The 15,724-nt window shown below is 39.3% G+C and overlaps 1 protein-coding gene across 1 annotated transcript; it reads right to left on the bottom strand.

Annotated features, from left to right (window-relative positions):
• Positions 1 to 4,584: 4,584 nt before the first annotated feature.
• Positions 4,585 to 8,201, bottom strand: LOC101640046 (RNA-binding protein Raly-like). The gene is given in 3 exon segments (XM_045296072.1): positions 4,585 to 4,749; positions 7,152 to 7,345; positions 7,348 to 8,201. Coding segments are annotated over 3 exon segments (1,128 nt in total). The 5' UTR covers positions 8,117 to 8,201.
• Between the last annotated feature and the right edge of the window lie 7,523 nt (positions 8,202 to 15,724).

Below are 15,724 nucleotides of genomic sequence, written 5' to 3' on the forward strand. Positions count from 1 at the left end.
AGAGTTTGTGAAGGAAATCCTATTATCTTTTAAATCCATTTTCCAGGAATCTTTCAAAGTCCCCTCCTACTTGCGTCTATTATGTGACTTGACACCATTGTGTTGAAATCAGTTACGTTTGCGTTTGTCCCATCTGTTTTGCTTTGTTCTTTTATTTGATCATTTGCTTTTATGATGATTCCAGGTTTTATTACTTCTGCTGTATCTACTATAACCCAGATAAAGTTTTTCCTTGTCTATACAACACAAAACTATTGCAGCTAGATAGGAAGCAACTCTGCCATATTTCTCGTGTCATTTTCCTTTTCAACGAGCGGGACTCTGGATCTCCCCCGACCACATGCACCGATTATTTGAGAAAGAATTCTACCATCACAAAGGAAAAACAAATTTTTTTCTTTGTAATTGTATGAAAATAGTATGTGTCCAATCACCTCTTGCAGGCTTAATTTTTACTACTACCATAACATTAAAATGTGATCCATTGAGTCTGAAACGAAGAAAGATGAGGTCTGAGGGAGATAAAGTGTTGCTTCCTATCTAGCAATAGTCCTGGACGGTCTACCCAGAGTTGTGGCTGGTGTTGTTAGACATCCGTGTCTCCTCGCTGTTTCTTCTTCCCTTTCCAGCTTTGAAATACCAGGATTATACTCAGTTTTATCTTTTTTTTTTTTTTTTTTTTTTTTTTACTTAAAGAGATCTTTTTTAGACGAAGGGCCCAAGACTTTAATAGGTCATGAGATTATCATTATAGTTGTTGATTTTCCCCCATTTTCCTATTTACTCATAGTTTGGAGCAAATTAAGTTTATTTCTTCTTGTAGTAATTTGTCAGCTTTAATCAATTTTCATAAGATTGGTTTTATGTGGACTCTAAGGGCTTTATTTCTATGTTTGTACTTCATACACCCAATTACCTCAATTTTAGGTAGTGTTTACTAAATTAGAATTATAATGAAATGATAAAAAGAAGATAAAACAACATTTATGTGCTTGGAAGCAATATGTTTTCTAAATGGAATTTTACACTATATTTATTATGCTATAAAATGTCTCAACATCATTGTAAATAATAGTGACTTGATAATTAACTGCTCTCCCAAGGGCCCCAGAGAAAGATGAAACTGAGAAGAAGTCAATGTTCTCTTTAGTGGTTGGGTCAAATAATTAAACAGAGTTCGGTAAGGTTACACGTTTATTTTGCCTATTCAATTATTTACGAATCCTGGTGGCACCGTGTGTTAAACGTTAGACTATTTACCACAAGATCAGCAGTTCAAACTTAGCAGTCTCACTATGGAATAAAAGTGAGGCCGCCCGATCCCATAGCTCCCTAGTCCAAAGGAGCAGTTCTACACGACCCTAGAGAGCTGGCCTGATTGAAAATGGAAGGGAGAGCACTGTGTAGTTGGCAGGCACAATTGTTTTCAGATAGGGAAATGTGGAACCCTAGCGATACCATGCCCAAGTCTGATTAATTGGAGCAGGTCGTCGTTCTTGAACACAGCTCTTATAAAGACACCAGCCAACTGGATAGCCAGCTTCTGTGGCTATGTAGTATGCTGTGCAAGGAAAGAAGTTGCATCCCTGAATCCCTCCCATCGGGCCTACTCTGTTTATCTGACTGATAAAATTCACATGTAAGGGCAATTATCACCAAAGTGTATTACAGTTGTTGTCAGATCCCATCCAGTTGGTTCTGACTTTTAATAACTCTTCATACAACACAATCAATCACACATTATCTGGTCCTGCACCATTTTCCAAATTGTTCTTATGTTTGAGCCCATAGATACAGCCATTGAGTCACTTGATCTTGCCAAAGATCTTCCTCTATTTTGCTGCCTTCCAACTTTACCAAGCATGAAGTCCTTTTCCTAGGTCTGGTTTCTCTTGACGACATATCCAAGGTGCATGATGTGAAGTCTTGTCATCCTTGCATCTAAGGAGTATTCTGACTATAATTCTTCCAAGATAGATGTGTTTGTTTCTTTGGCAGTCCATGGCAACTTCAGTATTTTTTTTTATTAGCACATAATTCAATGCATTGATTTCTTTTCTAGTATTCCTTATTCAATGTCAAACTTTCACATGCATATGAGGTGATTGAAAATAACATGGTTTAGGTCAGGTGTACCTTAGCCCTAAAAGTAATAGCCATAGTTTTCAACATTTTATAGAGGTCTTGTGCAGCAGATTTACCGAATGAAATGTCTCACCAAAATACAATACCAAATATTTCTGGTTTGGTTCCTTGTTGGACTGCTAACCACAGGAAGAGCAGTTCGAAACCACCAGCTGCTCCTTCCAGGAAAGATGGAGCTTTCTGATCTCTTACACACTGTAAGTCCAGAATCACAGGAGCCATTCTACCCTGTCCCATAGGGTCACTATGAGTTGGCATCAACTTGATGGTAGTGAGTAAGATATTGGCCTTAATGATTGAAATATTTTTTAATATTTCTAATTTTTCAACTACTTAAACAAATTGAAAACTGCACATTACTTGTGACATGTCGGTGAATTACCCTCACAGCATGCTTGATGCCTCCTTTAAACATCTTATGGTAGCTCTGGTCACATAGTGATTATTTGAGCCATGGCCTGCCAGGGCAGCAGTTCAAAACCAGCAGCCCTTCCATTAAGTGCTACAGTCCCAAGGACTTACAGTCTCCAAAAACTGCAAGGCAATTTTACCCTGTCCACAAGGTCACCATGCGTCTGAATCTACTCCATGGCACTGAGTTTGTTTGCATTTTAGAATTCCTAGTTCCCTGCATAGTGCCTGAGGTCTTAAAAACTTGCAGGTGGCCTTCTAAGGCAGAACCATTGGTCTCTATTTGCATGGAGCAGTAGTGGAAGAAGGAGAGTGGAGAACAGGAAGAGACTAAGGAATGTGTGGCTAATTGCTTACCTAAAAAGCAAAAAGCAAAACCGCCTCCTTTGTCATGATACCAGAAGAACTGCATGATGTCTCGCTACCACTACTGAATATTGTGAGCAAAGATTTCCTTGACAAATCCTGATAAAATCAGAGGAAATGCTGACCAACATTTCAAATACTAGTGGAGTTCAGACTTTCTGGAGAACTGACGATTGAATGAATCCAGAAAATTATTGTCCTGATATAAGCATTAAGTCTTAAACCAAACATGCTCCTAAAGTTTGTCTAAAGCTAAACAACAGTTTATCTTAACTAGTAAAATTTGTCTGCTTTGAGCATAATGTTTTGGGATTAAAAAAAAAAAAGAATTATCTATATGGGATCAAATTAAAAGTACCAAAATGAAAGATCAGATAGGAACCTTCAGAGACAGGGAATTTATGCTAATGAGGAATGAACAACTCAGAAAAGAACGAGCATGATCACACAACACACATCAGCTAACCAAAGTTACTAAATGGTACATGTAGAAACTGGCTTATTGATTTGTGTTTTATTGTGTATATTTTCAATAGCAACAAAAAAATTAATGAAAAATCTCTCCATAGAATATATATAGATTATGTATATTTAAAAACCTTGCATCAGTGTTTAGACACCCAAGTTTAATAAATTATCATAACTAATCATTCATGCCAGGTTTAGATTTGAACTAATTTATTAAAGCAGTAAAGTTAGGGGTAAAGTTTTCTTTTATAGTATGAATGTGGGAGCAGAACTTGGTACACAAAGAACTGAAATATAAATGCTTTAAATTCATATATTAGGGTGGCTACAAAAAGTTCATGAAAGGCATCCACTGTCTTTTATTCAGTTTTTCAGTGAGCATTTTGAAGCCCCACCACGTAAATGGGTAAATACTCCTTATCACATTTTCATAAGACTTAGGTTAAAGGCAGCCCTCAACTGATGTTTGTTTTTGAAAAAAGGACTGCCACAAGATTACTTATTTATTGTTAGCTAATATGTGTAAAGCATCTATGTCATGCATTGTAATTGCCTTTATTTCCAGGAACCTCTTCATTCATTACAAGATATAAATGAGCTAAAGGATCAAATCGTCCTCTGTTCTTTAATCTTCACTTATCACTGAGTGGCTGAGCAATCAGCTCTGGGTTCCTTCCACCTGGACAGGCAGTGCAGCTTTGTAAACCTGGGGTACATCGTCGCCCCCACCCCCACCCCACCCCTGGACATTGTTGTTCTGCTCTATTTTAAAAAAATCTTGATTTAGAAAAATTTCTCCTTGGTGTATACAAGACTAGAGATTGTCCTTGATGTTTAAAAATATCTTTCTCAGAAACTTTTATTTAAAAAAAATATGAGTCACCTTCAGCAGGCATTCAGCAGGACTAGAGCAAGTTTTGATTGAGGAAAGATTGATTCTCTGAAGTTGGAGTGGTCAGACATGCAGTGAATTTGCTACGGTTCATTGCCATATCCCAGAAAGGATTTCCAGCCATTCGGGCCTAATGAGCTTATTAGTAAAAGGCTGAAAGGATCACAGATTGTCTATCAGGGAAGAGCGTCAGTCACAAGCTGTTAGCACCTCTGCTGTGATTTGTCCACCGCCAAGAAAGAACGGAATGCTGCTAAAACACCACTTATTATGCCCACAAATAAAATCCGCAGAGCAAAGGTTTAAGGGGGGCACATCATGTTCTGGAGAGGGAAATCAAAGGGAATTAGACAGGGCAGTGCTTTCCCACCTCCCAAGATGCTCGCGCGGTAATTGTAATGTGGAGGCAACATCAAGGCACCTGTGGCAACACAGCCAAAGTGCAAAGAAAGGGCATCAAACACTATCTGCAAAGGAAAAATAAGAATAGTAGCCGCAGCGTCTTCTCGACTGCTCATAGCAGCAGGGAGAACTCACGTTTCTCCTCAGGGATGTGAAGATTTGGGTTTTTCTTTCTTTTCTTCTCACAAAAATGCCTTCTCTTTTCCAACTCCTCCTTTGGAGCTTTGTCTAGACTCTAGTATAAAGAAGTGAAATTGGGGGGAAGGGAGAGAGTATTTTCTTATTAGACACCAAAGGAATGTGTCAATAAGAACCTCCACACTTAAAATATTAGCAACGGAAGCTTCATTTTTAGAGTTAGCTGCCATGGGATCCTTTCTGAATAATAGACTCACGATGTGTGATGGAGGAACACACTTCGGGCTCTGGTCCGTCTGCACAATTGCAGCTCTGGAGGATCCCAGGGACACAACGACGGTGTCCTCCCTTCTCTTTGAGTGCCTCCCTCTTTTTGTTGACCCTCTAATTTTTGAAATGTTCTGTCCTTCTCCAAGAAGTGGTCTTTACTAAGCACATGGCCAGAGTACATGAGATGAAGTCTCCCCACATCTTCGCTTCCAAGTGCATGCCCAGTGTGGTCCTTCCGGTGGCCCAGGAATAATGATCTTACCATCCTCAGGCAAAGGCAGCAGTTCTTCTGAGGCTTCCTTATGCACCGTCAAGTTTGGGAATGCACGTGCTGTAATTTAGAGTACCACGCCTTAGTCCTCAAAGTGACATATTTCTTTTTCAACCCTTGAAGAGGTCTTTTGTAGAAGACGTGCCTCCTTTCTTTTCTTAACTGTTGCTTCCATGGCTGTTGATTGTGAATCCAAGTAAAGTGAAATCTTTGACAATATTTAACTTTTTTAGCACTTTTGATGTTTCTTATTAGTCCAGTAGTGAGTGAGGATTTTAATTTTCTTTATGCCAAAGTGTAATCTGCTGTGAGAGCTGTAATCTTCCATTTTCATCAGTAAGTACTTCACGGACTCTTCATTCTCGGCAAGCAAGGTGCTAATCTAATCCTGATCATGTCTTTTTCTTTATATAATTCCATTTATGGAATATTTGCTCAAATATAAATTCAAATATTGATAACACAGCTCAAACGTATTTTTGCCTTAGTTTCTTGCATTTGCATTAGATAGACCATATCAACTCTACTTTCTTAGATATGGTGTTCCACTATATTGTCAGCTATTAAGTTATAATAACATATTAATATAACATGCTAGTTTTCATATGAGAAGAATTCATATCACAAATTACGAGGTAAGATGAAAAACTTAATAAATATTTGAAAAAATAATTAGGTATTAAAGGACTTCCAAGAAAAGCTGTATAGGGGCCCTGGCAGGTAGTGGTTTCAAATCAGGCTGGTAGCCATAAGGTCAGCAGTTCAAAACCACCAGCTGCATTGTGGGAGAAAGACAGGACTTTCTAGTCCAGTAAAGTGTTACAGCCATAAGAAACCTACGGGGAGAGTTCTAAGCTGTCCTATAGGGTCACAATGAGCTGGGGTGAGTTTGGTTTTTGAATTAAAGGAAGTTGCATATGGAACATGGTGGCGAGTTGGTTATGAATTGAGCTGCCAGTCATAAAGTCGGTGGGTCACACTCACTCTGCAGGGTTTGAAAGATTTAACGATTTGGAAACCCAAAGAGGCACTTCTTCTCCATCCCATAGAGTTACAATGAGTTAGACTCAATTAGATGACATCAGGTGTTTTTTTGTTAAGGGAGGCTGTGCAATATATACAGCAACTACAAGTTCGATACTGCAAAGCCGAAACACAGCTTGAGAAGAGTGGAAAATGAAAAAGAAAATCGCAAAGATACAAATATGGAAGATGTGAGGACCATTTAGATGATCCAAAATATAAGACTTCATAGCAATCTTCATAATATTTTGAAGCCCTACATTTTTCTTCTTCAAATTATGCAAACAGCATTCCCTAACACATTTTAATGTCTAAAAGTCAATGGATAATTCATGTTAAATGTTTCAGAGTTGAGGTTGACCCTGTTTCTTTATAATAAAAATTCTAACACTCTTTTAAGAGTTTCTGTGCACAGGTAGAGAAGTTGTGCCCTCTTATATAAGGACTGGTACATTTTAGTTTTAATAAAGAGTTTTAACTCTGATAGACCCATTTTTAGTTTCAGAACACTTACATTTCTATTTATTGAATCAAACTCACTATCATCCAGTTGATGACAACTCTTTTTTTTTTTTTAAGGTGGGGGGGATCTAATCTCTTTATTGTCAGGGTCCCTCCTATTTCCAATCGATAGAAAAACCCCACACCTGGGTGAGTCCTGGGGAGGAGAGGGAGTGGGTGTGGAGACCACTGTGCTCTGGGGCAGTACAGAAGAGGAGGGTGGGCGGGGCACGGGGAGGCTGCCATCTTTCCTCTGGTACCCACTGGAAGTAGGCACCCAGAGATGCACGCCCTTCGGCCCGTGGCCTTCATCCTGTCAGGCTGCTGACTGCAAGGCACCGTCCCCACATCTGTGTCCTGGCAGTGCTCTGGCTCCTCCTCACTGTGTGCCAGCAGCCCCTCCTCATCACCATCATCGCGAGCCTGGGCTTCTCCCTGGGGCGTGCCTGCCTCGGAAGCGTGTCCTCCTGAGGGCCTGGTGGCCGGCTGTTACTGCCACTGCTGCCACTGCCACCACCACCACTGTTGCTGCTTCCGCCACCACCGCTGCTTTTACCCTTCCTCTTGCCGTCTGGGTTGGCCTTTTGCTGGTCTGCAATCTGCTGCAAGCGGCCCAGCAGGGCGTTGATGTTGGACTTGATCTGTATCAGCTCTGTCTTGATGATCTGCAGCTCACTGCTCTTTAACTTGATCTTGGCTGAGCCGCTGCTGATGGCTGTGGAGCGGGCAAAAAGCTTGACAGGTATGGTAGTTTTGACACGCCGGACCAAAGGGACTGTGACCAGGGGTCGCTTCAGAGGGACCGCCCGGGGCACTGGCACAGGTGACAGACGGCCCCTATAGTGGAAGAGCCTGTCGCAGAAGTCGTCCCGCTAGTAATCAAAGGCAAAGCTGTAGCCTCTGTATATGGCAGATGCTGCTCTCTTGAGCCCCTGGGGTCTGTTGGGCTTGGGCTCTCGGGCCGTGTTGATGTCCAGGGTCTGCCCGGCCAGCACTCGCCCGTTCTCTCCCAGCACAGCTGCGCGGGCATGGCGCTCCTTGGCATACTGGACAAAGGCATAGCCCTTGTGCGCGGAGCAGCTGGTCCCACGGCCATACTTGGAGAAGATAGTCTCCACGTCGGACTTCTTCACCACAGCCGTGTTGAGGTTTCCAATGAAGACCCACGAGTTGATGGACTTGGGGTCATTCTTGTTGGTTATGTTGCAAGTCTGAATCTTCAGGGACATGGTGGCCACCCGTACCACAGCTGAGTCAGCTGCTATTTCCTCCCTTGGGCTATAGGGTCGGCACCGGCTGCCTCAAGGAACAGGACTTGCCGCGCTGAGAACTCTGGAGGAAGCCGCACCTGATTACAACTCTCAGCGAGCCTATTGGACAGAGAAAGAAAGCCTCCTGAGGGTTGCTGGGGCTGTAAATATTGATGGGACTAGAGAGTCTCGTGTTTCTCTTGCAGAATGGCTGGTGGGCTCAAATACCTGGCCCGGTTGGTTAGCGGTGAAGCACACAACTCACTACACCATCAGGCCTCCCTATTTATTGTACAGTAACTCTTACTTCTGGTCCATTTTAGATAATGAATTGGAACTGTCTGATACTCCATTCCTAATAAAGGAGTTACTTTCTCCAAGTGATACTTGGAGAAAATTCCAAGGTTATGTCATTAACACAGTTCAAATACATCTTTGGATCAAAGGACACCATGTGAACGAAAGTTAACTTGACCCAAATGTTCAGTGCAATACAAGCTACTTTAAATGAAACTAGCCTGCACTCCCTCTCTCTCAAGCTAGCAAACAGTCCGTTAAACTACCCTGATGATTTTTGATAAACAAGCAGAAGGCAGAGTGGTACATGGCCTATATTCAGAATCCCCCCAGACTAGAGCTGACAGAGAAAATCTAGTGCCATGTTGGGAGTCAGCAGGTCAAATATACCCAGAAGCAAGTCTAACACTTGAGGGACAAAAATGGATTTTGCTGAGTGTAATTTTTGTATATATATTTTAACCCACATGATGCACAAGGTGTATTAATTCTCTTCAATCTCATCTTTCTTAACAATTGATTAGGGATAATAATTAAAACTCCTTTCTACGGTGGCTAGAAATGAAGTTTCATTTCTTATAGAAAAATGTGGCTCAGAATGACTTTTTTTTCTTTGTTGTAAAGGGTTCTAGAAACACTCTTTAAGGAGAGGATCTGCACTACCTTACTCTGTGGGTAGATTAAACATCATGACACATCTTACCAGGCGTGAGCTCTTCTTTACTTAGGTCAATCTTTACTTTGGGGACGAAGGAGTTAAAGTTCTGGTCCCCTGGTCCATTTACCCCCTTTAATCAGAAGATGCTCCAGGGGAAAGAAAAGAAAGCAGAGAACTGGTCTAATTTTCTTGTCAATAAGATAAATGGATTTCCAGGTAAATTGACTAATGGTACTTGTTAGGAAGCAAGTGCATATCTATGGAATATTCTTAATAGGATGTCCCTAGTCAAGATTGTTATAGCTAGTAAACCCAGATTCTAGAAATGTGTGGGACATGGTTCTGTGAAAAATGTTACATAAGCTGGGGTATGAAATGGAAATATTTCTTAGACTAAATGTCCTCTAAATGTGGTAATAGCCATGTATCTCATCGGAAGCCATCTCCACTCTAAGCAAATGGATATAGGTCTGTTGCAGAAAGGTGAAACGTTGCAGGCAGTCCTCAACATGCGGGATTTCAACACTCTGTGTCTGAACTCTTCAAAACCTATGACCTTGAGATATGTAGTAACGCTCTAACTGCTTTGCACATTTTAGCCCTGTCTGATGCATTTGAGTTGACACAAATGCCTTTCCTGTTTTATGTTTCTCTAATGCTTTCCTGAACTTGTTTTCTGTTACTCGGCTGGATCGTTTGAAAAGAAGTTTAAAATTGGTAGACGGTCAAATTTATGGATTTTTCCAGGTACGGATTTTTCTTCTTAAATGCTCTTAAAAAATGTCATTGTATTCTCTACCTTATCTTGTTTTCCATTTTGTATTTAAATATATTTATATTTTTAATTTACATTATATAACCCTTATTATTGATTTTAGTAAATCATATGACTTATGAAACAAAGAAAAATTCAGAATTTCACAATACTCTTAGTAATTTTACTGATAAGGAAAGTCATTTATCTGGCATTCAATATGTACAAAATGTGTTCTCTGTTTTTCTTTTCCATTCTTTCCCCATTGCTCAGCACCCTCAGTCCTTCAGGTGATGTTGGCTAACTTACAGTCCTGCAAAGCACCTCAGCTACCCAGATATCTGCATTTTTGTTGTTGTTCATCCACCATCTCCCAAGTTTGGTTATAGTCTATTTTCTTCTTAATAATGTTAAAAATGCTCTTCCCACACAAAGTTGTAGCTCTACCACGCCATATAAGTACATTCTAAAAATACCTATTTAATTTAAATTTTAAAAAATAGAGAGCAAGATAAAGTACAGAATGCAGAAAAATTTATTTAGAGCATTTGAGCACAAAAATCCATCCATGACAAAGTTCATAAAGTTGGCCATCTAAAAATGTAAGACTTCTGTTGAAAGTATTCAATAGAGTCACCGGAAACAAGTTAGGAAAAACACTAGGAAAACATATAATAGGTGAAGAATATGTGTTCCTAATCTATAAAGGCCTCTGACAACCCCATAAGCAAAATGTACCATGGATGGGCAGAGGCAAATGACACAGGGGAAAAATTGAAAAAGAAAAACATAGAGAAACAAATATATTTTCAATTTTGCTCAGCCATTTGCAGATCCTTTTTCTGGGATGTATAAACAGAAATAATTTCACAAGTATAAAGTACATGTCTGTCAGACAGTATTAAAATTAGAAAGGTTTTCAACATGACCCAGGTGGGCATGGTTAAATATATTATAGCACATAAACTGAAATAGGGTGAAACTCTCAGATATATGATGGATCTGTCAGTAATCATGGAAAGGATCTTATTCTAATATATATTTTTAAAAATTGTACACTAGTAAATAATGTAAAAGGAGCACTAGTGTGTAGTTGTGATGCTTTGAGCCGCTAACTAAAAGCAAGGGCAGCAGTTTGGAACTGCCAGCAACTCCTTGAGCAAAAGAAGAGACTTTCTCTTCCCAGAAAGAGTTACAGCTTGGAAATGCACAGGGGAAGGTTTATCCTGTCCTTTAGGGTTACTGTGGATCTGAATTGACACTATGACAGCGAGTTTAGTTGGATGTAATGTAAGATATAGCTTGTGTGTGTGTCTGTGTGTGTGTGTGTGTATCTTTTAAAAGCACATTTAAATTCCAGTATCTTTCTATTTAATTTTTCATGAAATTTGAAGCTCTATTATATATAAATGCACATATATCCAAGCTGGGAAAATAGACAGCCATCTCCCCAGTGATTCTCTAGATCATTATAATTACAGGCAGTTTCACCGTCTCCAATATGCATGTTAGATTTTTCTGATAAAAGCAAGGATGGTCAAAACTGGGGCAAATTCAATCTGGACCAGGAAGATGAATGGCCTTGCTCTGGTGCAGAGTCCAAGGTCAAGTAGATGGTTGCAGAACCAGCTCAGCTAAAACCTAGCACCTTAGCATTTGATCTCCCCTTGGACCCATTTTAATTTTTTTCTGGCTTTTAATATTTCCTATTTTCTTTTTAATTGATATTTTTCTGGTATATATTGTTAGTATTGTTTGTTTGGTTTTGCTGCTTTAAATCCGGGAAATGTGAATCACTAGAGCAGTAACTGGATGAGTGTCTTACTGGGGCTATGGGAGAGGAGGTGGAAGGGAACTTGCGGAGTTCGTAGCAATGTGTACAAGAAGGATAGAAATGTTCTGGGACAGTCTGTGGTGATGATGGTACTTTTTGTATCTGACTGAAATAGTGATGTGAACTGTATGTTAATAAAACTATTAAAAGGAAAACAAAGTCTTATAAGTAAAACAAAAACAAACTGTTATCAAGTGAATTCCGACTCATAAAGTCAGTCCAAAATCTGCATTATTCATTCTGAAATATAGCATTCTGTGAAAATACAAACACAGAAATGAATGAAGACAGGGAGAAAGAGAAGAGAGCTGACACTACCAGTGCAGAGTACTAGATGGGAACTTTATCCTATTAAAGATGGACTGAACCCTTTTAAGGAATTAAAAGGAAAGGGAAGGTCATTATAATCGAATTTCTCTCATTTGACTACCGGTAGAATTGAAATACCATTACTGATTTTGTTAACAAAATACTTACCCTGACTGTGGCAAAATACTCTCAACCTACTTTTTATTTATTGTAAAATTCTAAATTGTATATATAGGTGTAAATATACATGCAAATATATAAAGATAGGTGTATTTGTCTCTGTGTGAGTGTGTGTGTAAATACAATGGGCCTCTACTTAAATCTTGCCTCAGTACAAGAAAATCTTGTTCAAATAATGTGGCACTGTATGATATGAATACCATACAGTGATATCTCACAGTGACACAATCATGGAAGACAACAGGTGCATAAGCAAATGCGGTTAAGAAAGCTGATGGTGTCCAGCACTTAAAATATATAGCATCTGCAGTCTTAAAGACTTGAAGTTAAGCAAGCGGCCATCTAGCAGGGAAGTAACAAAGCCCACATGGAAGAAGCACACCAGCCTGTGTGATATGAGGTATCCATGGGAATAGGTATCTGAAATTCAAAAACAAGCAGTCAAATTGAGATGAAAGAGCATAGATAAAGTGGAGACCCAAAATTCACCTGTAAGATCATTGGACAGTCTCACACAGAACGGCCACATGCAAGGGATGATATATCCAGGGTGCAGTATAACACTGATGAAATGCATAAATATCCTCTAGTTCTTTAATATTTTCTCCCCCTACAACTATGGTCTTGCTTTTACCTCATTAATCTTAGGAGATCTGCATAAATTCATTTGAATAATTAAGATCATTCAATGAAAGAAATCCAAGATGGATAAACCTTTTAAAATAGTAATATGAACAATGATTCCCCGAGGGTATGGAAAGAGGGGGTAGGAAGGTAGAGAAGGGGGGACCAACAGCAATAATGATTGTATAAATTCACTCGAGGGGACCGAGTAACAGAATTGCAGGTGAACCGATACATTGGATGGTGTAAGGGCAATGTAACTGAGAGAAATTACTGAAACCCAAAGGAAGGCTGAGCACGATAGTGGGACAAGAGGAAAGTAAAAGGAAATAGAGGAAATAACTAGGAGGCAAAGGGTATTTATAGAGGTCTAAATACAGGCATGTACATATGTAGATATGTTTATGTAGGATGGTGAGGAAATAGATCTACATGCAAATATTTATAGGTTTAGTATTAAGGCAGCAGATGGACATTGGACTTCCACTCAAGTACTTATTCAATGCAAGAACACTTTTTCCTATTAAATTGGAATTCCACGATGCACACCTTCCTGACAGGATCTCTGAAGACAAATGTGTGCATAAGCAAATGTGGTGAAGAAAGCTGATGGTGCCCGGCTATAAAAAGATACAACGTCTAGGGTATTAAAGGCTTGAAGATAAGCAAGCGGTCATCTAGCTCAGAAGCAACAAAGACCAGATGGAAGAAGCACAACAGGCTGTGTGACCATGAGGTGTTGAATGGATCAGGTATCAGGCATCAAAGAACAAAAAATCATATCATTGTAAATGAGGGGGATGGCCCAAATCCCATCTGTAGGCAACTGGACACCCCCTTATAGAAGGGTCTTTGGGAGGAGACGAGCCAGTCAGGGTGCAGTGTAGCAACGATGACACATACAACTTCTCTCTAGTTCTTAAATGCTTCCTCCCCCCACCCCAACCCCACCCCCACTATCATAATCCCAATTCTAATTTACAAATCCTGCTAGACCAGAGGATATACACTGGTACAGATAGGAACTGGAAACACAGGGAATCCAGGACAGATCATCCCTTCAGGACCAGTGCTGAGAGTGGCAATACCAGGAGAGTGGAGTGAAGGTGGGGTAGAAAGGGGGAACCGATTACAAGGATCTACATATAACCTCCTCCCTGGGGGATGGACAACAGAAAATTGGGTGATTGGAGATGTCGGACAGAGTAAGATATGACAAGATAATAATAATTTATAAATTATCAAGTTTCATGAGGGAGAGGGAGTCAGGAGAGAGGGGGGAAATTGAAGAGCTTATATCAAGGACTCAAGTAGAAAGCAAATGTTTCGAGAATGATGATGGCAACAAATGTACAAATGTGCTTGACACAATGGATGGATGGATTGTGATAAGAGTCGTACAAGCCCCCTGTCAAAGTGTTCCAGAAGCAAGAAAATGCTTGGAAAATTGCAATGGCAGCAATCACACAATTATGCATGATCTCATTGAATTAAGTATTGTTATAATATTTGTAGGAACTCCATATAAAATGAATCATAAAATATTCTAAATTGTAGAAGTCGTCCATGTCATTTTAAAATTAGATTGTCAAATTGACTAATCAAGATGCTGGAGGTCCCCCAGATGGATTAAACATGAAGCCCTTAAGACATTTCATTTTGATCATTGCAATGATTAGGGGAGGTTTGTGTGTCATCTTGTGTGTCATTTAAGTCTCCGTGATTTGGTGGCTAGTCATACGTCATCATGAGATCTGTTGTCATCAGTCAATCAATTAAAAGGGGGTGTCCTCAGGAATATAGTCTTCTTTTGATATATGTGTACACTTTGACAAAGCTCACGTGCTTTTTGTTGGATGTAACTAACTACTGCATCTGGTTTACTACCTGACCTTCAGCACTTTGTGTTTTAACCAGCAGCCTGTCATAATGACTGCTAATTCTACAAGTTGAAGGTCTATGCAATCTGAATCAGCAGTCTGTCATCTTCCTTACCTGTTGACCTTGGATTCATTTATCTCCGTAAAAAAACCCTGCTGTCTGACCCGCCAATATTGGATTTCTCAGCTCCTGTGCCAACCTGAGTTAGCAAAAGCCTACTGCCAGGCATCTGGCCCACAGACTTGGGACTTGTCAGTCTCTGTAACCATGTGTAACCATTTTCCTTGAGATAAATTTATGCCCAGGTATATACATATATAAACTTCATTGGCTTTGTTTCTATAGAAAATCCAGGCTCAGACAGTAGTACTGAGCAGGATACGCTGATAAACTTATCTCTCAAACTAGACACCAAAAGGAAATATTCACTACAACCTAATAATTTAGTAGAGTCCCTTTATTATTATTATGTGTGAGGAGTAAGAGAGAAAAATGAGTTTTTCTCTGCCTACAAAAAGTTACAATCTCAGAAACCCACAGGAGCAGTTCTGCCCCATCCTTTATGGTCTCTATGAGTTGTAATTGAATCAATGACAAAGATTGAATAATATTGATTATTTATTTGAATTAACTGTCTCTTTTCAGGAAACAGCTGCAACTAATTTTCTTTATGGTTTTTTTCTTTTGCTGAATTAGTCTATGTGTTATTGAATAACCAGAGAAGCTGATTTTACAAAATTTTGTCACAAAACCAGCAAAAGTTACTTCAGGTTTCAAAAAAGGCTTTAAGATGATAAATTTCATCACATCTTAAATATCATATTTAAGTATACATTCATAGTTCCTATTTACCTTGGTTTTTTGTGTATTTTCAGAAAATGTATGCTCTTGATACACTTTACTTTTGCAGGAGAAAAATAATGTCCTACTGTTCTATATACTTACATCATTTTGTATGCAAGATACAAATTGAAATCAATAAAATTATTCAGGATAAAGATAATCTTAATGGAAATTAATATATGATGATATTATAATTATAAAATTTTC

The sequence above is a fragment of the Echinops telfairi genome, unplaced genomic scaffold, assembly GCF_000313985.2.
Source record: "Echinops telfairi isolate 266 unplaced genomic scaffold, ASM31398v2 ScPeMD7_7400;HRSCAF=8409, whole genome shotgun sequence".
Taxonomy (NCBI): Eukaryota; Metazoa; Chordata; class Mammalia; order Afrosoricida; family Tenrecidae; genus Echinops; species Echinops telfairi.